Consider the following 26,418-nt stretch of genomic DNA (forward strand, 5'->3'; position numbering starts at 1 on the left):
CACCAAGCTGTCCACTACAGGTAGGGATTTTTATGCTCTTAGATGTGATCTGTCCATGGGTTTAGCTCTAAAAAGAAGCATAATGTCCAGGTCAGAACATACCGAGCAGCAATTGTCACAGCAAAGTTTCCTGAATCAACTATCATGCTCTAATATGTAATTATACATGATCCAAAATCCAATATACCCCCAAACAAGACAGCAAGTTCCCATACTCTCAAGGCAAGCCACATTCCTGACGTTCTCTATGTGACTTTGCGTTTAGTAAACACCCAGTACAGCTTGGCTGTGGTCATATTGGTGACAGATAATAGAACAGACACTGTGCCTGACATTTCATTTATTTTGTTTCTCTCCATGATAATACACAGGCTTTGATATGTAGTAATGCCCAAAAAATTGACTTCACTTGACCTCGTGGTTCTTTTAAGGAAATAGCTGTCATCTCCCAATCCAACTAACACAACAAACAAAAACATGGAACTATAGACATGTCAGTTTATTTCCATTGTTCTCTAGAACATGGAAAAGTCAGATCCTGCTGCTTCTTTCTTTGATAGGTTACACTTTCCAAAAACACGAATGCTGAACACAAAATGTTTACACAGATATCCAAAAATGTCAGTACAGACAGGGTTGTAAACTAGGGTGGTGCACCACAGGGCAGGTGACGCTATTTGGGCCTGTAAATTTTCTGTTTATAATCAATAATTCTCACTAGTAGCATCCTTTTTTTATCCCCGGCATCTCCTGGCCGCACCTATCTTCTACCTGGCCGACTCCCTCTCCATCTGGCCACCTTCCCTAGCACCTTCAGTCATATCCTTTTTTATTTAACGCACACATTTCAAAATACTGTCATACCCGGGACTCAAACCTATCACCTCTCACATAGCAGTCAGACACCTTGGAGCTATCTGCCACACAATTTCTGCTTGTGATTTCAGCTGCCAGCACAATGTACATGCACGCATCTCCCCGCCGCTGATATTTGCTGCATACAGTGCATCCGGAAAGTATTCACAACGCTTCACTTTTTCCACATTTTGTTATGTTACAGCCTTATTCCAAAATAGAATAAATTATTTTTTGTCCTCAAAATTCTACACACAATACCCCATAATGACAACGTGCAAAGTTTTTTAGAGATTTTTTCCAATTTAATAAAGAAAAAAACTAAGAAATCACACGTACATAAGTAGTCACAGCCTTTGCTCAATACTTTGTTGATGCACCTTTGGCAGCAAGTACAGCCTCAAGTCTTTTTGAATATGATGCAACAAGCTTGGCACAACTATCTTTGGAACGAAAAAAAAAAAAAAGTAAAGTCTTTGGCGCTGGAATAGATGACAATCAATTAAATCGATCAATCAATTAAAATAAATGTAATAATAAAACCATAAATTAGATTGAAAAATATCTGGGAAATTGTTATTAAATTAATAACTTAATCATGAGCAACAGTTAAATTGATGGTAGCAAACCAATAAGCATACAAACAAAAAAACTAATAACCGCGCTCCAAAAATTAGCAGCACTGTGTGAAAGTTGATAAAATTATATAAAATTATATAGGTTTAATACATATATACATACTAATAAAAAATACACATATTAACACAATTAGATTACTAAAGAGCAGAAAAATAGTTACACAACGATCAGCTGTTATTACCCAATTAGATGGGATTACCATTCTAATATTTTTCTGCTCTTTAGTAATCTAATTGTGTTAATATGTGTATTTTTTATTAGTATGTATATACTGTATGTATTAAATCTATATAATTTTATATAATTTTATCAACTTTCACACGGTGCTGCTAATTTTTGGAGTACGGTTATTAGTTTTTTTGTTTTCTTTGTATGCTTATTGGCTGTGTGCTTAGGGTCATTGTCCTGCTGAAAGATGAACCGTCGCCCCAGTCTGAGGTCAAGAGCGGTCTGGAGCAGGTTTTCATCCAGGATGTGTCTGTACATTGCTGCATTAATCTTTTCTTCTATCCTGACTAGTCTCCCAGTTCCTGCTTCTAAAAAACATCCCCACAGCATGATGCTGCCACCACCATGCTTCATGGTCTGAGAGTCCTTCAGGTACATTTTGGCAAACTCCAGACAGGCTGCCATGTGCTTTTTACTAAGGAGTGGCTTCCGTCTGGCCACTCTACCATACAGGCCTGATTGGTGGATTGCTGCAGAGATGGTTGTCCTGGAAGGTTCTCCTCTCTCCACAGAGGAATGCTGTAGCTCTGACAGAGTGACCATCGGGTTTCATGGTCACCTCCCTGACTAGGGCCCTTCTCCCACAATCGCTCAGTTTAGACGGCCAGTCAACTCTAGGAAGAGTCCTGGTGGTTCCGAACTTCCTCCATTTACGGATGACGGAGTCCACTGTACTCATTGGGACCTTCAAAGCAGCAGATATTTTTCTGTACCCTTCCCCAGATTTGTGCCTCGAGACAATCCTGTCTCAGAGGTCTACAGACAATCCCTTGGACTTCATGCTTGGTTTGTGCTCTGACATGCACTGTCAAGTGTGGGACCTTATATAGACAGGTGTATGCCTTTCAAAATCATGTCCAATCAACTGAATTTACCACAGGTGGATTCCAATTAAGCTGTAGGACCATCTCAAGGATGATCAGTGGAAACAGGATGCACCTGAGCTCAATTTTGAGCTTCATGGCAAAGGCCGTGAATACTTATGTACATGTTATTTCTTAGGGTTTTTTTTATAATTAAATTTGCAAAAATCTCCAAAAAACTTTTTACACATTGTCATTATGGCGTATTGTGTGTAGAATTTTGAGGACAAAAATGAATTTATTAAATTTTGGAATAATGCTGTAACATAACAAAATGTGGAAAAAGTGAAACGCTGTGAATACTTTCCGGATGCACTGTATATACTACAAGTAGCACTCTTTCTATACCTTCAATCTGTGATCTACGCTGCCGGCTCCAGGCTTGTGCATGGCTTTTCTGAAGGACAAATCCTGCTGCAGCTTCACCAGAGTTATCCTACATCTAGAGCTGGTAAGCCCAGGGCACCAAAAAGTCTAGTTACAGCTCTGGGTACAGATGACACCTGCACCATATAGTGTTTTGTTTTCTAAATTCTAAGCTAAAGCAGCTTTTCATGTCAGATGAACTTTACATTGTGGTTTGTAACCCCTCCCTTCTAACACATGTGCTGGTCTAAGTTTAGAAATGTTTGTACGTTGCACAAAAGGCTGCGGACAAAATCAATACCAGACATATTTTTCTAGGTAGATGGAAAAAAATTTCACCACCACTATGTAAGATATGAAAACAACAATAACATTGTGCAAAACATTTGTGTAGGGGTCAGTATGGGAGTGATCATGCATTGCCCTGCTCAATCCCTTGGTGCTACTAGTATACAGATGAGTCCTTACACATCTTTGCTGCAGTCATTCCAAGAAAGCCCTCTCAGTGCGCCAGGTCCCATGAAACTGTGCTAGCGCCGGGCGCGGTTATTTTTACGTCTTTTATCTCCAAAAATGTGTCGCACCAGCAGACTGTTCTGATAAATTTGATATCTGAGGGCCTGATTCTGACCCACTCATGAGCGCTGCTCGCTCGCAAGTGGGACGATGGTGCCAAAGTGCGCATGCGCACGACGGAGGGAGCTCCGTCATGCGCATGCGCGAGACCCGGCGAGCGACGAGGAAGTCGTCGCTCCGGGTCTCGCACCAAAGGGGGCGTGCTGTCGATGGTGAGTGACAGCACGCCCCCTTTGGTGGGCGTGCCGGGGGCGTGGCTGCCAGACGGAGGGGTTCGTGGTCACCGAGACCCTACCGCAGGGTCTCGTCGCAAGCCCGATGGTCGCGATGGTCTTGACCATCGCGACCATCATCATGGACGCTCGCTATAGCTGTGGGCGGTAACCCACAGCTATTCGAGCGTCCATGAGGCCGCTCCAAAATGAGGTAGGAGGGCCCTGATTCAGAGCGAGCGCTCTGGTCAGAGCGTTCGGCTCTGAATCAGGCCCTGAATCTGTATATGATGTGCTACAATGTAACAGCCGCAGCATTTTACATTACAAGTTCCGTTGTGGTTCATATACAAACTCAGGTGCACACAGATATACTAAGGTCACATATCAAATTAATCAGCACAGTCTGTCGGTGCGTCCTAGTCTCATCGCATTGCGACTTAGATGCATTTTCAGAGAAAAAAAAATGGCCAATGCTAGCAGAATAGTATGGGACCTGGCGGCTCATACCAGTCAAGTCGCGCTGCATGGCGTTTTGAGTCTAGATGTATGAGAACACATCTGTATCTTCTATTGTCTGATGATCTTTGTTGTCTAGTTTTCAGAATGGTATGCATTGCTGGGCTACCCTATTATTCCAGAACATACTATGAGCCTGGTTCTGAGTCTCATGCAATGTCGATGTTGGACGCAGCTGAGTAATATTTTTTCTACTGCGCATGCAACTAAGTCGCACTGTGAATGCGGTCAGAGTCCATGCTCACAGTTGCAGTTGCAATTGAGACATTGCAGTCTCTGAAATTGTGAACTCAGGGCCCGATTCAGCTGCAGACGCAGTAGCTATCGCATTTGCTTACATTGTAGCAGCTGTGATAGCTATAATATGCTAATGCGGCAGGAAGCGTCATGCCTCCTGCATGCATTACTGATCTGTTTTGCAAACTAGAATGCTAAATCAGATAATCTGCGATGACATTGCCATTAGTGATGAACAGGTGGAATCCGAGTCCACCCGAACGCAAGTTTGGGTGTTCCCGTCTGACTCGGATTCCACCTCGAGGCCGAACGTCACCCGTCCGGCGTCGGATTCTCGCGAGACCTCGTGAGAGCCGGGTGACGTTCGGCCTCAATAAAAGGCGCGGCGCCTGGCTGTCGGCGCCATTTCGCGTGACTGTGTCCAGACGGAACAGTTACGCTTAGTTAGGTAGTGATAGAGAGGGGAAAAGCGAGACTAGAGTTAGATTAGTTAGAGAGAGTAGTTCTACTTCTTGCCACTGTGTGCTCCGTGACTGGGCTTAGCCCACTGTGTGTATATTATACAAGCTCCGTGATTGGACTTAGGACCTGATTCAGAGCCGAACGCTATTTGCGGACGGTCGTTCTGAAAAAGGTGCCGGATATTTAAATTAAGTGCTCGCTCTTTGCGGTCTGTTGACGCCTCTATGCCTGAACGAGCGAACAAAACATGCGGTTGCTATTTTGAAAAAAACGCCCCCTGGCCGCTCGCATCATATGTCATCTCCGCTATTTATTAGATTAATCGAGTACATCGAACGGCGTATGAACTGCTCGCTATTCTTGTGGTAGCATTTTCCTACCGCAATCATGCGAGCAGTTCAGGCTAAAAGACAACCAAGTGACGTGGTCGATGACGCTGCTTTGTTAATTATGCACACCCTTAAAACGCCCGTTTTGACCGTTTGGCATGCCTGCGTTCGGATCTCCACTCCCCGTTTTCAAGCACCTTCCCGTTACCACCCACAAACGCCTCATCCTGTCACTCAAATTACCAGGCATTCGCTATTTTGCGAGCGCACAAATTCTGACCGCACTGACTGGTTCGCACATGCGTACTAAAACCCATACACATGCGCAGATGTGCGAACATTGCTCCGAACGAACGAGCGGCCGCTTACGAGCGGCTCTGAATCAGGCCCTTAGCCCACTGAGTGTATTATACAAGCTCTGTGACTGCTTGGGCCTTAGCCCACTGTATACAAGCTCTGTAACTGCTTGGGCCTTAGCCCACTGTAGAAAAGCTCTGTGACTCCATGGGCCTGAGTCCTCTGTGTATACAAGCACCATGAGTCCTTGGGCAGTAGCCCTCTGTGTATAAATCAAAAGCACTGTGACTCCTTTGGGCACTAGCCCTCTGTGTATAAAAGCACTGTGACTCTGCATGTCCTTTTTAATACCCAACATAAGGGTGGATGGGAGGGCCCAAGGACAATTCCATCTTGAACTACCTTTCATTTCTGCCACTGCTGTGTGGCAATGTTTCATAGATGTGCTTTAAACTGTGGTGTCTGTGCCAGTGCGCCGCTGCTCTGACGCTTGGTAACCAGTCAGCTCACTGCAACCTTTGGCCAATAATAGTGAAAACAATATTATAAGCTGTGAGGTGGTCTAAATTGACTGTAAATGACTGGAAATTAATGTTATTGAGGTTAATAATACTCTAGGAAGAAAAAAAAGCCAGATTTATGTGATTTTAGCTTTTTTGGCCAATTTTTGTAAAAAATCCAAATCCAAATCCAAAGCTGGATGATGAATTAGAACCAAATCCAAATCCGGCAAAAATGGTCCGGCGCACATCCCTAATTGCCATGCTCAGTAACCCATGGGGTCACGCAAGCCGGCCACAGCAGTTGCTGAAAAGAGGTCAGGAAATCTCCATCAGCCGAAGGAGATCCTGGCCTCATCACTCCCCTAAAACGGCGGGGACATGCCTCCCTTTTGGGAAACAGAGGCCTTCACTGCCTCCTCCCTGTCCCGAAACGGCAGTAGACTGTCAATGATTGTCAGTATGCTGCCAAACTGTGAGCAATACCGCATTACCCTTACTACACATGCGCAGTATGAGTCCAACGCATGCGCAGATTCCCGACAATCGGGAATCTGCATGAAAATCTGCGCTGCACCCACAGCTGAAGCAGGCCCTCAGACGTATAATCACTCACATTGGAGGCCATACTCTGACGGACAATCTGCACCTAGAATGGGGCTGGTGCAAGTTTCGATGGTGCGGCCGATGGTTGTATCTAAAGACGCACCAAGCGGTATTTCAGTATGTAAAAGATGCTCAAAGTGGGCGTCTCAGTCCTTGCACAATCAGACGCACGGCTGTACACCAGGGAAGGGCTCGTGTAGGGGTTTTTGCATAAAGTTGCAGACGTAATATGTGCAAAAGACGCAGGAATGGATGCCGCTGCATACAACTCAAATTTGGCCCTATGTGTTTTATTCAAGAAAATGTAAAACGAGCAAAGATAAAAATGCATAATAATTTTCAGTTGCAGATTTTATTATGACAACCTATGTGTAGAATCCTGCTTTTTTCCCGTTTTAGAAGGTGGATTAATGCCTAAGCTAAAACCACAACATATTATTTGGTGATAAATAGAAAAGAAATAAACACATTTGGTTTAAGTTCACTTTCTTGCAAAATTCAATAAAACATAAATTAAAAAAAAGCAACAACTGTATATATAATTTGTATGACTGATATAGATGTTGGAATTTGACTGGCCTAAAAAGTGTCAAACTAGGTCCAGCACAGGGGTGAGTTTTGGTGTTGTCACTTCGGTGTTCTTTAGGAAAACTTGTTTACGATCACAGAACTCTTCTGTGACTCTTAATATCCATGTCATTTACAGTGGGGGCGTTAATTGTCCCAGGTAATATTACTTGTGTCCAATAACTCGTTTATAAAGTGTTCTGCAATGGAATGCAGAAATAAAAATAAGCCAAGATGCGAGGACCAACTCTGTGTCCATCACTAACTGATTTATACCATTTGACAAGAAATTGTGCTCCCGCAGTTATGAATAATATGTCTGAAAGTTTTATTTCACATAATTTTATAGTAAAGTTCTCGTTTTGTTGTTTATTGTTTCACTATGAAACAACATATACATTTCCAAGCCAGTTAGGTTCAGTGGCAGATTTTACCAAGGGACCGCGGGACTGCAGCCCCCCCCATTAAAATCCACTACCCTCTGGGACTGCCTAGCAGTGGTAGTGACTTCTCATTGGAAGCTCTGCCCTGCTGATCACAGCCAGACAGGCAGTACCAGGGGGAGGTGTTTTCTCCCCCTGCTACTGCCAGTCCGGACTGCAATAGCAGAGAGAGCGCTTCCCGTGGGAAGCCACCTCCTGCTATTACGGCAGTCCTATCTGGCTTCTAGGGGCTGCAGATCATGCAGTCCCTAAAATCCAGCCTGTCTGCTGGCAGATCCGGGCTCTACCCCTCATGGCCGTCGGACTCCCGGTGAATTCAGCTGTCAATCACAGGGATTGGCAGGGAGGAAAGGGCTGCATAGACTGCAGCCTAGGATGTGCAGACCCCACAGCCACACAGGTAAAGAGCCGGCTATGGTTAACATAAACTTTTAACGGTATGTAGTCACTATGTCGACATTCAGAATATCTACACCAGAATGTTAACATAGTCAAAATGTTCTAAATGTCGATATAATCAAAACATCGACATTCACATTGGGATATATTTACTAAACAGTTTTCTGTGGAAATGTGGCAGGTGTTTTCTGTGGTGAACAGTTTGGCAGGTGTTTTCTGTCTGGGAGCAATGTGGCATATGTGTTTTCTGTTGGGAGCAATGTGGCATAGGTGTTTTCTGTGGGGAGCAATATGGCATAGGTGTTTTCTGTCTGGGAGCAATGTGGCATAGGTGTTTTCTGTGGGGAGCAATATGGCATAGGTGTTTTCTGTGGGGAGAAATGTGGCATAGGTGTTTTCTGTGGGGAGCAATGTGGCATAGCTGTTTTCTGTTGGGAACAATGTGGCATAGGTGTTTTCTGTGGGGAGCAATGTGGCATAGGTGTTTTCTGTGGGGAGCAATGTGGCATAGGTGTTTTCTGTGGGGAGCAATGTGGCATAGGTGTTTTCTGTCTGGGAGCAATGTGGCATAGGTGTTTTCTGTGGGGAACAATGTGGCATAGGTGTTTTCTGTCTGAGAGCAATGTGGCATAAGTGTTTTCTGTGGGGAGCAATGTGGCATAGGTGTTTTCTGTGGGGAGCAATGTGGCATATGTGTTTTCTGTGGGGAGCAATGTGGCATAGGTGTTTTATGTGGGGAGCAATGTGGCATAGGTGTTTTCTGTGGGGAGCAATGTGGCATAGGTGTTTTCTGTTGGGAGCAATGTGGCATAGGTGTTTTCTGTCTGGGAGCAATGTTGCATAGGTGTTTTCTGTGGGGAGCAATGTGGCATAGGTATTTTCTGTGGGGAGCAATGTGGCATATGTGTTTTCTGTTGGGAGCAATGTGGCATAGGTGTTTTCTGTGGGGAGCAATGTGGCATAGGTGTTTTCTGTTGGGAGCAATGTGGCATATGTGTTTTCTGTGGGGAGCTATGTGGCAAAGGTGTACAATTGTTGCATATCAAATTAATCAGTGTAGTCTCCTTGTGCGTCCTATTCCCATTGCATTGCGACTAAGACGCATTTTCAGCAGAAAAGAATTGGGGGGGGGGATACCAACCATCGGGATGCCGCCGTCGGTATTCTGACAGGAGGCATCCCAACAGTCGGCATTACATACCCATTCCCACCACAAACAGTGCATCCGGAAAGTATTCACAACACGTCACTTTTTCCACATTTTGTTATGTTACTGCCTTATTCTAAAATGGAATAAATTAATTTTTGTCCTCGAAATTCTACACACAATACCCCATAATGACAACGTGTAAAAAGTTTTTTTTACGATTTTTGCTAATTTAATAACAAAAAAAAAAACACTAAGAAATCACATGTACATAAGTATTCACGGCCTTTGCCATGAAGCTCAAAATTGAGCTCAGGTGCATCCTGTTTCCACTGATCATCCTTGAGATGTTCCTACAGCTTAATTGGAGTCCATCTGTGGTAAATAATACAGTTGATTGGACATGATTTTGAAAGGCATACACCTGTCTATATAAGGTCCCACACTTGACAGTGCATGTCAGAGCACACACCAAACATGAATTCCAAGGAACTGTCTGTAGACCTCCGAGACAGGATTGTCTCAAGGCACAAATCTGGGGAAAGGTACAGAAAAATATCTGCTGCTTTGAAGGTCCCAATGAGCACAGTGGCCTCCATCATCCGTAAATGGAAGAAGTTCGGAACCACCAGGACTCTTCCTAGAGTTGGCCGGCCGTCTAAACTGAGCGATTGTGGAAGAAGGGCCCTAGTCAGGGAGGTGACCAAGAACCCTATAGTCACTCTGTCAGAGCTACAGCATTCCTCTGTGGAGAGAGGAGAACCTTCCAGGACAACCATCTCTGCAGCAATCCACCAATCAGGCCTGTATGGTAGAGTGGCCAGACGGAAGCCACTCCTTAGTAAAAAGCACATGGCAGTCCACCTGGAGTTTGCCAAAATGCACCTGAAGGACTCTCAGACCATGATGAGACAAAGATTGAACTCTTTGACGTGAATGCCAGGCGTTATGTGTGGAGCAAACCAGGCACCGCTCATCACCAGGCCGATACCATCCCTACAGTGAAGCATGGTGGTGGCAGCATCATGCTGTGGGGATATTTTTCAGCGGCAGGAACTGGGAGACTAGTCAGGATAGAGGAGAAGATGAATGCAGCAATGTACAGAGACATCCTGGATGAAAACCTGCTCCAGAGCGCTCTCGACCTCAGACTGGGGCGATGGTTAATCTTTCAGCAGGACAACGACCGTAAGCACACAGCCAAGATATCAAAGGAGTGGCTTCAGGACAACTCTGTGAATTTCCTTGAGTGGCCCAGTCAGAGCCCAGACTTGAATTCAATTGAATATCTCTGGAGAGATCTGAAAATGGCTGTGCACCGACGCTTCCCATCCAACCTGAGCTAGAGAAGTGCTGCAAAGAGGAATGGGCGAAACTGCCCAAATATAGGTGTGCCAAGCTTGTGGCATCATATTCAAAAAGACTTCAGGCTGTAATTGCTGTCAAAGGTCCATCAACATAGTATTGAGCAAAGGTTGTGAATACTTATGTACATGTGATTTCTTAATTTGTTTGTTTTTATTAAATTTGCAAAAATTGGGAAAAAAACTCTTTACACGTTGTCATTATGGGGTATTGTGTGTACAATTTTGAGGACAAAAATTAATTTATTCCATTTTGGAATAAGGCAGTAACATAACAAAATGTGGAAAAAGTGACGCATTGTGAATATTTTCCGGATGCGCTGTATATATGTAGCAAATATATAGTAAATAAGAATATAAGATTGCACAGCCAATTTCCCAATGTCTTATAGACTGCTTACAGGACGAAAATGTGGTTAGGAGGACAGATTTGTTTTCTATGAGCACCAGATTCCGGTATTACAGATACAGCTGGAAACTTCGGCTTCTACCGACATTTTTAGGTTAAGCGACGTCTAAAAAGCAATATAAATATTTCACCTACTTATACTCCTGTTGTTGTTAGAAGTTTATCATGACTGGCTTTGATATGTATTCTGTTTACAAATGCTTTACCACAGTTATTACAAGGGTGCTTTATTAAAGTTTGATAGGACGGCAACATTCAGCTTAGTCTATCAACAAATTGCCCAGATGTATCGTTGTTTAAAGAATGGTTGCTTAAACACGTCATTAGGAAAAGACATTTCTTCCTCCTGTCCCAGACAGATCAGTGACCCAGCTGTGCACTCCAGGTCTCTGCATGCAAATCACTCCCATGCACTAACATTTGTTTCTACAGTGACCAATCATCTTCACCGTGTGGTTGAATGATAGAGGCGTCCGTGTGCTATGAACCAAATGCTGGGATGTGGTCACAGGGTTCTTGATCTATGTTTTTAATCCAGACACAGCAAAGAAGTTTATCATTCTTACAGCTGTTATCATAACACGTTACATTTTGCAATAAGAGACTGAACCAAGGAGAGGAGTAGGCAGAGAACTGGCTCATGTTGCCCCATATAAACTGCATGCTGCTTGTAAAACTTCATCCTTACTCACTGCAGAATAAATCTCTTAATTGCAACCATCATTAGATTCTTGCAATTGGACAATGTATTATTGCTTCTGTCATGAATGTAATCACCGACTCAAATGTGGGAAGCCTGGATTGTCGTTCTATACTCATAAGAAAGCTGCTCATGATGTTGAATTAGGAGATTACTATTTACTGCACTAGTAATCCTCAGCACTTTTGAATTGAGGGTATTAACTACCAGCAAACAGGGATAGACTGCAACGTTTCAATGGCCTTATTGCATTGTCATCATGGATACAACAGGAATATATAGTCACTCTAGTATATTTAGTTTCAATGTTAACAAATTTACAATATCAATTAGTCTGTGTACTTTTAAGTACAGGAGACAGGCTTATCTGGGTAAAGCTGGGTACACACCTTTTCCCTGATCGGCTGTGCAGGCTGTGCCCAGCGTGACCCCTTGTCAGCTGCCGCAGAGCACCGTACACACTGGAAAGTCAGCTTCTATGGGAACGGGAGGTCGAGCCGACAAATATTAAACAGAGCATAAGATGCAACCTCCCGATCCCGACCGTTGCAGGAGCGTTAACAGCTGTTTATCGCCTAACGCTCCTGCATCTGGACGGCATACACACCTATACAATCCAACGGCCATTCTCTCGATAGAAAGAAGGGCCTGACGATTGTATAGGTGTGTACCCAGCTTTACTTGATGGCTCAGCCTTTGCCCCACTGAGAGTGATCAGTATGATCCAATGACTGGGGTGATTGGTCCAAACGTTCTTAATATATATTCTCTAGGATTAATTTTCAAGGATAAATTCCTATACAGGTATATCAAAGGCCACACCAGCCCTATATGTGCAATAAAACAATTGAAAAGTAGAAAAACAAATAGTACGTAAGTAAGTAGTAGTTTACCAGATAGCCGTTATGGAATATAGGGGGAGATTTATCAAAGCTTGGAGATAATTAAAGTTGAGAGAAATACAGTACCAGCCAATCAGCTCCTAACGGTCATATAACGGTTGTCTATTTACTAAACCTTGGAGAGAGATAAAGTTGATGGAGATAAAGTACCAACCAATCAGCTCCTGTAATTTTTCAAACACAGCCTGTACTGTACAGTGACAGTTAAGAGCTGATTGGTTGGTACTTTATTTCTGTCAACTTTATCTCTCTCCAAGCTATGATAAATCTTGCTTATAGTCTCTCTCTATGTGGGTGAAATTCCACTATTACAGGTCCGATAACAGAAATTGTGCTGAGCGGCCTTCAAATTATACCAGTATTCAGGAAGTTGTGCGACTTTATCAGGATTGTGATGCTGTCTATCAAAGAAACGTTTTTGTGGCCTTGTTTTTCTGTTATCCCTATACAGGAATCACAACTAATCCCCTAGGGAATATATTTATATGGTTTGGAGCCACTACACTGGCAGTTGGGCCTTGCTGACCACTCCATTTGGGACAAAAGCTGAGCCATCAAAGATGCTCAGATAAACCAGTCTACCATATTTACACGTATGCTGACTAAATTATCCTTTCATCAAAGAAAATATATTACAGGACATATTTGCCTACTTTGAAAAAGCATTTCAGGGAGAATGTGAAAGCATCACCTTTGAGCGTGGCGGTAAAGTGGGCGTGTCCTGCTACTTCTGCGAGCCGTGTCATAAAACTGACATACATCCAAATGTAAATGAGCCCCAAAGCAGTTAGTAAGCTCTAATTGTTGATGAAAACACACTGATACTTTTCAGAAATTGCATGTAGCCATAGGGATATCATTGTGCCTTATACCCAATGCAGGGAAATGATACTAATGATCACATTTTAATGTATAAATCTCTGTTATATATATATATATATATATATATATATATATATATATATAGCTTCATAATGGGGGTAAGGTGCAATCAGGGAGATTGTTAGACTCTTTAGGGAGTCAGGGAGATTGCTACTATTTCAGGGAGTCTCCCTGACAATCAGGGAGAGTTAGCAAGTATACTACAGGGTGTATGCTACAGGCTGTTATGTACTGTGGTTTCCATATCTTACATACTGTACTCCTGTGACTGATTACACCATATAAGCTGCATCAGACTGTCACTTACTTTGGAATTTCATACTGCATATTATGTTCATATTATGAGATAGTGGGAGAACTTAGGACCTGATTCAGACCCGCTCGCTAGGCTGCGTTCGTACGTAGCCTGCCGATGTTTGCAATGTGCGCAAGTGTATAAGTCGCAGTGCGCGTATGCGAACTAGTCCATGTGATCGGGAACCGTTCACTCTCTGCGCATAGCTAACTCACTAGAATGAGTGACAGGACAAGCCGTTTTGGGTGGTGACAGGGTATGGTCGATGGAAATGGGGGTGTGGTGGTGCGAAAGCAGGCGTGTCTGAACGTCTTAACGCCGTTTCAGAGGCATGCATAATTAAGACGCAGCGCCATAATACACGTCACAAGGCGTGTCTAGATACACACCGTGATCACACGCCAAGACATAGCGAGCTAATGCCTTGCCGTGCGATCGCGGGATTTGAATACTTTGGCTGTGTGCGAGCGGGTCTGAATCGGGCCCTTAGATTGGCCATTCACCCATATAGTGACAGCATACAGTCAGTAGTACTCAATGGCACTGAATGTATGTATATATATATATATATATATATATATTCCATAATCGATAATTGCAATAAGCAGAATGCACTCACCAGGGCTTCTCTTTTGTATTTTCAAAAATAAAACATACTTTATTGATCACATCATGGGTTCAAAGGGCCTGATTCAGACCCACTTGCGAGCTGCAGTCCGCTCGCAAGTGGGTCGATGTTATGCACTGAGCATGCGCACGACGGAGGGAGCTCCGTCGTGCGCATGCGCCAGACGCGACGAGCGAAGGACTTTCCTTCGCTCGTTGTGTCTGATCAAAGGGGGCGTGCTGTCGATGTTGATTGACAGCACGCCCCCTTTGGTGGGCGTGCCGGGGGTGTGCCTCCCTGACGGGGGCGTTCCTAAGGGAACGCCTACCGTCAGAAGCCGGCCCACTGACATCACTAGTGATGTCAGTGGGAGTGATTTTGGCTCTGATAGATGCTCACTGGTGGTGCCCTGAGGAAGGCTGCGCTGAAGCAGTCGAAACGTCGACTAGGAACCTTGAACCCATGATGTGATCAATAAAGTATGTTTTATTTTTCAAACTACAAAAGAGAAGCCCTGGTGAGTGCATTCTGCTTATTGCGATTATGGAATATTTAAATGGTACCCGCTGTGGACCAACGAGTGCTACCCCAGGCACTAAATGGCTTGTTGCCCAAAGTGTGTGCTGACCGTCACTGGACATACATATATATGTATATATAGAGAGGCATGCACACAGGACAGCATATCCATTATTATTGTGTCAGTGTTGTAATGGACATTATGGGCTTCTTTAGGTGAATAAAGTGGCATAATATTCCAGCAGGTTGTGCATACATACAGGAAAACATGAACCTTTCTCATTTCACCACCTCCAGCAGGAATCAGAACATAGTGAAGTCATCCATTTTGTTGAAGGAATAATATGCAGCCTATCAATTTTCTAGGATCCAATGACATCTTTCACAAAATCCTGGTGAATTGATAGGCTCCATGCTCATAAATATAAATATTATTTTACACCACAAAATAGAGGTCTCTTCTGTATGTAGAAGTAAGGACGGTTCATAAAAGCCTGGAGTGTCATACTTGCTTGCTGCTCAATGAGTACATAGGGGACACATAATCGCCATCATATTCCCAGAAGTAAAAGTAAAATACCTTGTTATTTTGGGTTCTTTCATTAGGGCATGGCGGAGGGCTGCTGTTGTTATGCCATCCAGCCTCCTGCAAGATATCAGGGGTCTGATGTCTGGTCTGTCGTGAAACAACAAAGTAAACCCCCTCCTCGCTGGCCTGTGTGATGAAAGACAGATGTAAGTGCTGCTGTTTCACTGGTCCAGACGGCAACCTCCCTACAAGTTCATAAAGGTCATTCTAAGACGAACTTTGCACTGGTTTAACCCCTTCTATTCTAGATGTAACAACACAGATATAATTCCACAAGTTAGGAGTATATATATATTCATGTGCACCAAAGACGTGGAAAATAAGATCATCACCATGGTAACACTTCAGTCTCCTTTTATCTCAGGACAGATGAAAGTACAGTGGACTATATTGTGTGCACCACTCACTACATACTGTCCACTTTCTGGCACGACAGACCACTGGTGCTCAGTCACTGGTAGTCGTATATAGGCCAGGTGAGCACAGGACATGAGAACCGGCATAACATATAGAACACACATCAAAAACATGAATTGGAAGGACAGGACCAAAAAATCAGCTATTCAGACATTGCATTTATTAATGAGAATACCAGTGCATGCATTACAGTGGAAACCTATGTACATTAGACCTGCACAGCTTGGTTATAATACCAGTAACACAAGGTAAAGGTTTTAAACGGGAAGCGGACAATATCCTGGTGCTTAGAATACTGGGGCAAGAATCCCAACACCGAAGTAAAGTAGCGGGGTTAGGGGGTTTGGGTTAGGAGTTAGGGTTAGGCACATGGGGTGAGTGAAGTTAGGTTTAGGCACTAGGGGGGGAGGATAGGGTTAGGCATCGGGGAGGAAGGGTTAGGGGTAGGGAGAGGATTAGAATACTCAATAGCACACTGACATTTGGGGACCCAGCTAAAAAAAAGGTTGAGCACCATTAATTTAAAAAGCTCCTCTGTTTTTTTTGGTATTTTCAATAGATTAATAGAGTACTTTGCAGTCCTGCTGTGTCATTATTTGCTGGACTCATGAAGTGTCAATGGAAATAAAGCTTTAAAACAATTGAGATCTTATGTTGTTTGGAATGTAATATTACATAAATATAATAAGCGAGAGGGCTTATCCGTCTTTTTGTCCTTTATTCACGGACAGAGTTTTGGACCTAGCTCCACCAAATTTGGCATGGTGGTGTAGTTTGACCAGGATTAGGGTTTTGCCTAGGTTTGCACTTTGTCAGGGACATGAGCAATTGTGTGTCACTCTTAAATTACACAGGGTCCGGGGCTGGCTCCAGTGGAAATTGTTAGTCTGCCAAAAACCTGTGAAAAAGCTATAAAAGTATAATTTTAACCTCTGAGCAAACTTGATGACACATTCATATTAAATCCAGAGCCTCTGTGTTTGCATGCAGGGGCGTAACTAAAACTTTGTGGGCCACATAGCAAGATCGTAAAAGGGCCTCCCCAGAGATAAAAAAAACAAACACATACATATGCCCCCCATACAGAGCCCATTCAGGTTATGCCACACAGACCACATTCAGATTATGCCACACAGAGCCCATTCAGGTTATGCCACACAGTAGCACCCCTTATACACATTATGCCACGCAATAGTAGTGCCCCTTATACATTATGCCACACAGTAATGCCCCTTAAACTACTCGGTAATGCCCTTTACAAAATATACCACATAGTAATAGTGCCCCATGTAACACATTATTCCACACAATAGTAGTGGCCTTTACACATTATGCCCCCCCAGCAATTCAGCTCTCTGTGTCCCTCCAGCAGCCTCTCGCCTTCCCCTGTGTGCCATCAGCAGTAAGCAGGTGTGAATTTGGGGCCAGGCCTACAGTTAATTACAGATACTGCACCAGCAGACATTGACAGACAGCGCAGGCGTAAATTTCAATCTGGCGCCGGTTGGGAGCCAATCAGAGCTCGCGGACCAGCAGCCAATCAGGAGCAGCGACCGGCCCTGACTGGAGCGGCCTACCTCGTGTGCGTGACTGGGTGCAGGGGGGGTGGGGGTCACAGAGGCAGCTCGGGCACCATAGCATCCGCACCCCTTGCACCCATGGTAGTTACGCCACTGTTTGTAAGCATGTTAGCAAACAGTGGGATCTTTTTCAGGATCAATGGAGTTCGGTTATAGACGAGGACAATGTAAACAAATAAATGCTGCAGGTGTACTTCAGGGTCCAGTCTTCAACCCGGCAACGACAGGTATCCCAGCTAGTTAAAAATAAGTAGCAGTTTGCTGTCTAACAGATATTATAATAAAGAAATAAACAGCTAAACAGCAAGACCTGCTATTATGTGTAAATAAATAGTCACTGGTGGATTTTACATGTGTTTACAAGAGTTTTTAAGTCATGGGACTGAACTAGGAAATATTGTTTCTTGTGTTACTATACCCAGTGCCATTTTTATTAGCCACGTGGTTGCTCTTCACTTTTGAAAATAAGGCTGGGTGCACACTACACAATAAATTAGCTAAACCGGCAGCACCTCCACCGCATCTTGCACCCCTCGCGGCCGGCTCCAAACCCAAATTTTGCTCAGAGCTCTATGGAACTGTGATCACTTTTGTGCGAGTTCGGACTGCCGTAAAGTGCGGCTGTTGACGCGATGATTCGCACCCGCCAGATCATTGCAGCTAATTGGACTGACCACAAGTTATTATTATTATTATTATTAATAATAATAATAAATGTATTATTTATTATTTAGATCCTAGCAGAAATGGAATTACTAAACTGTGAAGAAATGTACATAAGTGTATTCATTAATATACACAAGTCACACAGAGCCTAAAGGTGCCCACACACATAGCAATGTGCTCACGATCCGACATTGTGCACGATTTCCCATGAAAACTCGCCTCGGCAGCTCTGCACACAATTTGGTGTTTGCAGTGTCAAATTTACAAACAAACAATCTATCGTGCAGCCAGACATTTCTCCAGTGCATTTGTATCCCAGATTGGTAGATCTAGCGATGCGATGTACGACCAGCAGGGACGTGCATCGCATCGTGATCGTGAGTGGGGACTCACGATTTTGTCATATTTTACATGATCTGTCGTTCCGATTCGTCGGAATCGGCCAGATTGTGTAAAATATCGCTATGTGTGTGGGCACCTTAAATCAGAGAAAGTTGCTATGTCCACTCTTGCGTCTGTTGCCGGAGTCGCGGCTGGGGTGTAGTAGCCTGCGCCTGAATGAGACTGAAACGCCTACGTCTCTGCCCGCTGTAACACCGCCGGGGATTCTTCACATGCTGCCACCGGCGGACCATCGACCCTTGCACCATTCCCTATAGAAGGTGCAGTTTCTCCATCTGAATATGGCCTCTGTGGCTGCAGCTGTGCGTCTGAGAACGCAGCTGATTTCCCTGACACGCCTGCAACACTCCCATAACACTCCCATGAGACAGACTTTTTTTTAGCTTATTTCAGACGGCAGGCCACCTCCCAGTCAACACCTAGGAACGTCCATTACTTTGCTGCCCCATTTCTAATACCGTGTGTCCCGATAGCAACAGCTTCTTTGTGCATACACTCTGTGTAATGGATGTACCATAGGGGTTTGGCCCATACACTAATTAGCCTATATGTGGCCTTTGCACATCTCAGCTGTTGAAAGCTTCCACATGATGTAATCCTTTAGTTACCTGCATATGAAATTATGAATGTAAATATGTATCAATATAAAAAAGCGGTTCTCAGCTCAGTGTTTGCAGAAAGTATTTATGCTGCATAAGTAATGCTTTGGTGACTATTCAAACATACATAGGGGCTGATTTTGAGTTGAAAGCAATGTACAGAGAGCAAGAAACTTTGCACCCAGACAAACCATGCGTGCATCGTTTGCCCATCCACCACGTCAAGGTGAACCCCATCAGATGGCTCCCCTAACATCCCTAATACTATGTTGGTATTAGGGATATTAGGTACCCATCATATGGGGTTCACCTTGACGTGGTGGATGGGCAAACATTTTTGGCCAAACATGTACTAAGAACCTCACTTATATGCCATGTTAATTGTAGAGTTTATCAGGATTATTTTTACTATCATTGCTATTAGGCCCTCATTCAGCTGAACGCAGATTCCTGATGATTGGGAATCTGTGCAGGCGCCTGACCTCTTCTGCGATCCTGCACATAGACTGCCAGTTATTGACAGTCTGTTGCTGTTTGTCGACGGGGAGGGGGCGTCGATGGGGGGGGGGGGGGGAGAAGAGATCAGGATCTCCGTCGGCTGACGGAGATTTCCTGGCTTCTTCCTCTCATCTGCAGCGGCCTTGGGTCATCTTAGCCGGCCGATGTTCCGCAGATTATCCGATGCTGCGTTGGACAAAGCAGCTCAGATAAGTAATGCACAAGAGGCGTGATGCCTCCTGCGCATTAGTATATCTGCACAGACAAAATTACAAAGCTGTGTACAAAGCTGATTCAGGCCCTTAGTGCTTAGAGTGTGCACCTGCATTTTCTGTTCGCTGCATTGTACTACTAAATGCGAGTTGCTTACTGGTACTACTGTAGGTTGTTTCAGGCTTGGGGGCCTATTTATCATTTATTATTTGCAGCATATTCCCTGAAAACATCTGTTTTCGGGGGATACCCGCAAATATTGAGTATGCCTTCAATGTATTATGGAGGGATCGCTTCATACATCTCTGATATCTGCTGTGGTCCCTCCATTTCCGTCAGCAGCAGCAACCCCCATGGGTTTCTATGGGGGATGTGATGCTGTCAGATTTACCACGTTCCGGAATGCGAATCTGAAGATGACATAAGCCGCTGTAGCCTATGGGCTACACATCACAAAAATTACCAGGAGAGGGTTCCATAGGAACCTCCCCGGCAATGGCCACCATGCATGTGTGATCAGGAGACAGTGCATGTTCAGGATCCCCGGCACAGGAGTGAGAAGAACACTGATGCGGTAACTTTCGGAGCCCCTGTCCCTGCTGATGCAATTTGATACATTCGGGTGCTGTGATGGCATCCTGCAATGTGATCATGGGCGCTAATATCGAGGCCAGATCTCATTGCTAATGTATTTATTAACAAATGGACCCCTAATGTTTTAACAATTAAATAGCAAACTATTTTCAAATAAACACTTTCTAACTTTTGTTGTGATTGTAGAAGAAGTATTTAAAATTAATGTTTGCGATATTGTTTAATGGCACAAATGAGTATGAATTAAAATATGTGCATTGATCCAAAGGATTGATGTAAAATATTCCACAATTTTTTGAAATAGCAAGTAAACTGCCCTTTACTCATGCTTATAATAATTTTTCTTAGCTGCTTTTCTACAAAAAACATCCTTTTTAAAATCTTACTGGAATGAAAATAATTATGAGATATTTTTAATGTGCAAAAGAATATGCTGGCGCTATATATACATAAATGATAAAAAATAAAATAATGTGATGATGAGGTGAGAAGGAGCAGGAGGAAGTTACAATGAAAACAAAGCACAGAGTGGTGCTCCTAAGCCGCTTTGCTCACTATACTGTATCATGTGCCATCTGACTGTGGTTGCCTTAGTAATCACATGACACTGTGGAAAATCTGCCAAATTAATAGCAGTCTGAAAGAAATAACCAATAAAAAATGCCATTACTAAGGTGTGTCTTATAGCTTACCACAGTGATTTACGTTAAAAAGCATGCCTATTGTTTTCCATATGAAAGAAATGGCGGCATTTACTTGCAGGTGACAATATTTCAGGACAAGACAAATATCTGAACATGCAACTGTACAATACCGCAAAACAGCAACAGCTGTTTAACATGTAAAAGAATTTAACAGAATATATACCAGTGAAAATGCACAAATATTTATCAACACATGGAACCAATAAAACGCATGGACTGTTATGACATGCTAACTAAAGAGGCCTGTAGAGAAGCAACTTCAGGAGTGCTAAAATGTTGGTCCCTTCTTTCAGGGGCCTCTGTTACCTCAGCCACGCTGCCGCCACTGTGATGTGGAGATGTTTTATAAGTGAAAGAAAGGGTCTGTTGGCGAATTGTTGTGTGGGGACTGAAGCACAAGTCAGGCTTTTACAAAAAAAATAGCGACAGTCCCATAGAGCCCTTATGCTGTTAGACGAATGTAAACCCCCCTTCTAGATTTGTTTTGCACAACTTCTGAAACATGAAGAGTTTTTGGATCCAGAGCTGAATATATAAATGTAAACAGAATATCATTACAGTAGTAATCATCTCCCCTTGGGGACTGTTGTAAAACAGCAGCAGAAGAGTCTTCATTATTCTGCCTACAAATGCAGTATGTCTACCGGTTTAATATTTATGTGGCATTATCAGCCACATCTGAGAAGAGTGTGTGTAGTCCCCGCTCTAATGCATTCTGGCATAAGCAGAGTGATGTAAATGTAAGCAATCTATCATAAACTGACCCCAAAGGTTCAAATAAACAAGCAAATTCAAAGGCGATATGTGCCTCCCCTCCGTGCTGATCTTTAAGGTGCCCTGCCCCGTAGCAAAGTTTATATTTCTGGACCTTTTTTTGAAATATTTAGCTATAATTTAAGATGTCTCTTGAGGACTATGGAGCAGGAGAAGCACAGCCTCTGAGCTAAAAAATAACAATCAAATCAGTTTAGTCTGACTTGTAAGAGTTCAACTTATCCAATTTCAGAAATGAATGTTTTGTCAAGACATTGAAACCAAACTGCTGGTCAGTGAATGAAATGGGGTTACATATGAATGAATGGCATGCTATTCTTGTTGCTGTACACGGATAAAATGTGGCATTCGTAAGACAAAATTATTCAATGAAGGATTCTGGAGACAAGTTTCGCAAACCTATTCCAATGTAGAAACAATAGATAAAAAGGATCCCAAATAGGAGGATAGTGATACATTTATACAATGAACTGTTTGACACAGTAAAAAAAAAAAAAAAGATGCTGGAGTTTAATGAAAAATAAGTGATAAAGGGAATATAAAAGACAAAATGGAGATTTTTATTTTACAAAACTTTTAGATTAAATGTGTCAATTAATAAATTGGGTTCCATATGTTCCAGAAGTTATTTTCTAGAATAAGATTTTTTATTTAAATATTGTCACTATTTTTAACTCCCTGTAATCTTTTTTTTTTCTCCACCGAGACGCTCATTATGGTGCTTTAAAAGCTAAAAAGAAAAACCCTATTTCACAATGATGAGCCCCAATAAGGGTGAAACAGTATGTTGTAAATTGGATTCTGTTATGCTCGCAACACTCAGTGTCGGAGACAACTTTTGAGAATGTCTCGAAATCTATTCCATATAACTGGTAAATGCCATGCGTAGACATGGTTAGTCACAGCTCAAATACTGCAAACATGCACACCCATGCTCAGTGGGTAAAGCACTGACTCAAATGATAACTATTGGAAAGTCACATATTCTAAAAAGTAGGGATGAGCGGGTTCGGATCTCAGAGATCCGAACCCACCCGAACTACGGGGATCCGAGGCAGATCCGAGGCAGCTCGAGTTTTACCGCCTGACTCGGATCTGAAAACGATTTTTTCATTCCAGCTGTGGAGAGTGAAGAGGGAGAGAGCTCGGATATTTGCTGTTGCATGCTGACACTGTGCATAGGTGCTGGCTGTTGTCCTGTCTATAGGGGCTGGCTATTGTCCTGTCCATAGGGGTTGGCTGTTGTCCTGTCCATAGGGGCTGGCTGGCTGTAGTGCTGTGTTGTCCAAGGGGTGCTCTGCCCTTCAGAGGTGCTCTTCACCCACCCCCCCCAAAAAAAATTGTGTGTGTGTTAGCCACACTTGTCATCAGTGCAGGGGTGCTGTGCTGCTGTCTGTTAAGGGGCTGCTACCTCTTTCAGGGGTTCACCCCAGTGTTCCAAAAAAAAACAAAAAAACTATTTTTTTGTGTGTGGTTCTGTGCGTATGAAGGACAGTGACATGACTGGAGAGCAGGATCCACATACTAGTCTTGTAGCTGCCGGCAGCAGTCATGATGACGATGCAAGGCCATCAACGTCATCTATGAATGCCGATGTACCAGGGCTTAAGTCAAGCCAAAAAGTCAGGCTAAAAAAAAATCAACTTTTACCCTGTTAAAGCAAAAAAAATGTAAAGCTAAGTCAGCTTTAGAGAAACCAAAATCTGGCAATATGCCATTCACTACACGTAGTGGCAAGGAAAGGATAGGGCATTGGCCTGTATTTATGACTGATGGTTCTAATGATAATATAAGCCCCTCTGCATGTAGGAGAGGTACAAAAATTTTTTTTAAGAAGAGTAAGACACTGGAATCAACTGTGTGCTCGGAAATATCACAAATCCCCAAGAAGAGTCCAAGTGTGTCCGAGGTTGCCATGTGTGAACCTGACCTTTCTAATACTGTACTTGAGGAGGATCCTCCTTCCACCATTTGTGTGCCTTCTGACTTAGAAATCGAGGATGCTTCTGTGGAATTACATGAGGAGGATGAGGAGGATATTTATGTAGTTGGCGATGATGAGGATGTTGATGATGAGAATGTTGATGACGAGAATTTTAATCTTAATTCTGACAACAGTTGTGAAGGCATCTGTTCCATTTGTAAAGCTAAAGTTAGCAGAGGAAGGGACGTTAACCATCTAGGCACCTCCTCCCTGTTGCATCATTTGCAGCGAGTTCATGCAATTTGTTTAATAAAATTAGAATAATTTGTAATTAATAACAAGCAGTCCAGTATCAGCTACCAGCAGTTTGGACCAGCACATGCAATCTCCACCACTAATTGAAGGTAGTCCTTCCAAAAAATGTTTTGTGGGGGCCCAAACATACCAAGGAGTTCAGCCATGAAAGTGTCAGTCCTAGTGGCTAAAGTGCTTGGTTTGTTAAACTGTGCATGTCCTTTTTAATATCCTACATAAGAGTGGGTGGGAGGGACAATTCCATCTTGCATATCTTTTCTTTACATTTTGCACAATTTTGGGCATTTCTGACTGACAGTATTATAGTTTATTAAACTGCCATCCTGTCTGCCACCGCTGTGTGGCAATGTTTCATAGATGTCCTATATTTTATTAAACTGCCGTGCGTTTGTGCCGCTGCTCGGTCACTTACTTTAGCCAGCTCGCTGCAGCCTTTGGCCTATATTGGTGAAAAATAGTGAAATCAATATTGTGAGCTGTGAAATGGTTAAAAATGCATGGAAATGCCTGAAAATTATTGTTATGAAGGTTAATAATACTGTAGGAACATAAATAGGCCCAAAATATATGGTTTTAGCTGTTTATATAATTTTTTGGAAAAAATACAGATCCAAAACCAAAACCGAAAAACAAAACACCAAGGAAAAAAGGCCAAAACCAGATCCAGATCCAAAACCAGGGGAGATCCAGATCCAAAATAAAACATGGGGTCAGCGCACATCTCTACTAAAAAGCATTTGCTTCTTCATCTATCCACAGTGTTTAAGTACAGAGATGTACATATACTATTGTATAGGCTTACCATAGGGCACAAGTTTTTTTTTTTTTTTTTTTAAGCATCTCACATCTCTGCCCCCTTCATCACCGCCTCTTCCATCTTAATGTCTCTAACCTCTGTCCATCCTTCTCCCAGTCTCTCATTTCTGTTCCCCTAATCTGTCTCTTTGTATCTCACCTCAGTCCCTCTCACCTCCCCTTCTCTTATCTATATCCCCCCTCACATCCCCCCTTGTCTCTAATATGTATCCCTGTACTTCCCATTCTCCCCATCTCTGTCCTCCTCCCTCCCTCTCCCACTCATTACCCTGTCTCTCATATCTGTCTCCCCCAACCAGTGCCGAGACAGGGTGGCAGTGGGCTCTGTGCCAGGCTCGCCCCGAGTGCATAACATCATGCTGTCGTGTAGAGGGGGCCACCAGCACTGGGAAGTGCAGCACTGACCAAAGCTTCCTGAGGAGGACACTCCAGTCAGCCATGCCACAGCGACAGTAACTGCAGGGTGCATTCAGGGTATCCTGCTAGACAGAAGCAAAGGGAATGGGTCAGAGACAGTGCCACCCATAGAGCCCTGTGCGGCGACACCGCTCACACACACCTCATTATGGCCCTGCCCTCAATGCCGTCTCACTGTATCTCATCTCTGTCTCCCTCACCTCTCCCCAGTCTCTCATCTCTGTTCTCCTCACACACCCAGTTTCCCTGTCTCTCATCTCTATCCCTTTCACACTGTTCGCTGTAAATTTACTTTTCATCCACTACCCAATGCCTGTAAAGTGCAGTAAAACTAGTTGGAATATTTTTGAATATTGATTCATTCTCACCTACGAGTTTTAAAAACTGTAAATATGCGTCACATTCTTAGAATATGTAAGGACATTTTTTTCAATCCATTTCCACACAGTAAACTGATAAGTGATCCTGGCAGCCTGAGGAAATTCACCAGATTACCTCAAGACAAAGCCATTGGGAGTATTTACTTCACTCAGTAATGGCAGTGCTACAGAAGTGTAAGAGTGTGTGTTTTTATCTTGGAAACACTTTGTTCTACTATGGAAAGGATTGGTTGTCTTGAAAAAGGTCCTTGAGACCGAAACGTCAATCATTTATGTGACGTGAGTTTCCTAAGTAAATCATTTTCTACTGGAATTGGTTTATTGATTCTATAGATCTGGACCCGGGTTTTGGATTTTCTAGTGTGGTGCACACCTGCTGCTGTTTATATATGAGATGAGAGTGCACTGCAGATCACATTGGACTTTATATATATATATATATATATATATATATATATATATATAATATATATATATATATATATATATATATATATACACACTATATATAAACTAGTATAATGGAAAGGTATATTTTCCCCTTCAGTTTCTGTACATGGAAGTGACGTGGAGTGAGGGCGGAAGTGCGGTTTTCTGCCCATTCAGT

At 43.2% G+C, this 26,418-nt stretch overlaps 1 protein-coding gene across 5 annotated transcripts in view; it reads right to left on the minus strand.

The window, feature by feature from the left end:
• Positions 1–26,418, minus strand: part of LNX1 (ligand of numb-protein X 1) — a 224,961-nt gene that overhangs the window by 48,368 nt on the left and 150,175 nt on the right. For 4 of the 5 annotated variants that reach the window (XM_088475264.1, XM_088475265.1, XM_088475262.1 and 1 more), the window contains one exon: positions 15,504–15,638. The exons of the other annotated variant lie outside the window; for it this stretch is intronic. In XM_088475264.1, coding sequence (XP_088331390.1) covers positions 15,504–15,638 — 135 coding nt within the window. The remainder of the gene's footprint in view (positions 1–15,503; positions 15,639–26,418) is intronic. 5 annotated transcript variants of the gene reach the window in all.

This window comes from Taudactylus pleione, unplaced genomic scaffold (genome assembly GCF_031769625.1).
Source record: "Taudactylus pleione unplaced genomic scaffold, aTauple2 ptg000169l, whole genome shotgun sequence".
In the NCBI taxonomy this organism is placed as follows: Eukaryota; Metazoa; Chordata; class Amphibia; order Anura; family Myobatrachidae; genus Taudactylus; species Taudactylus pleione.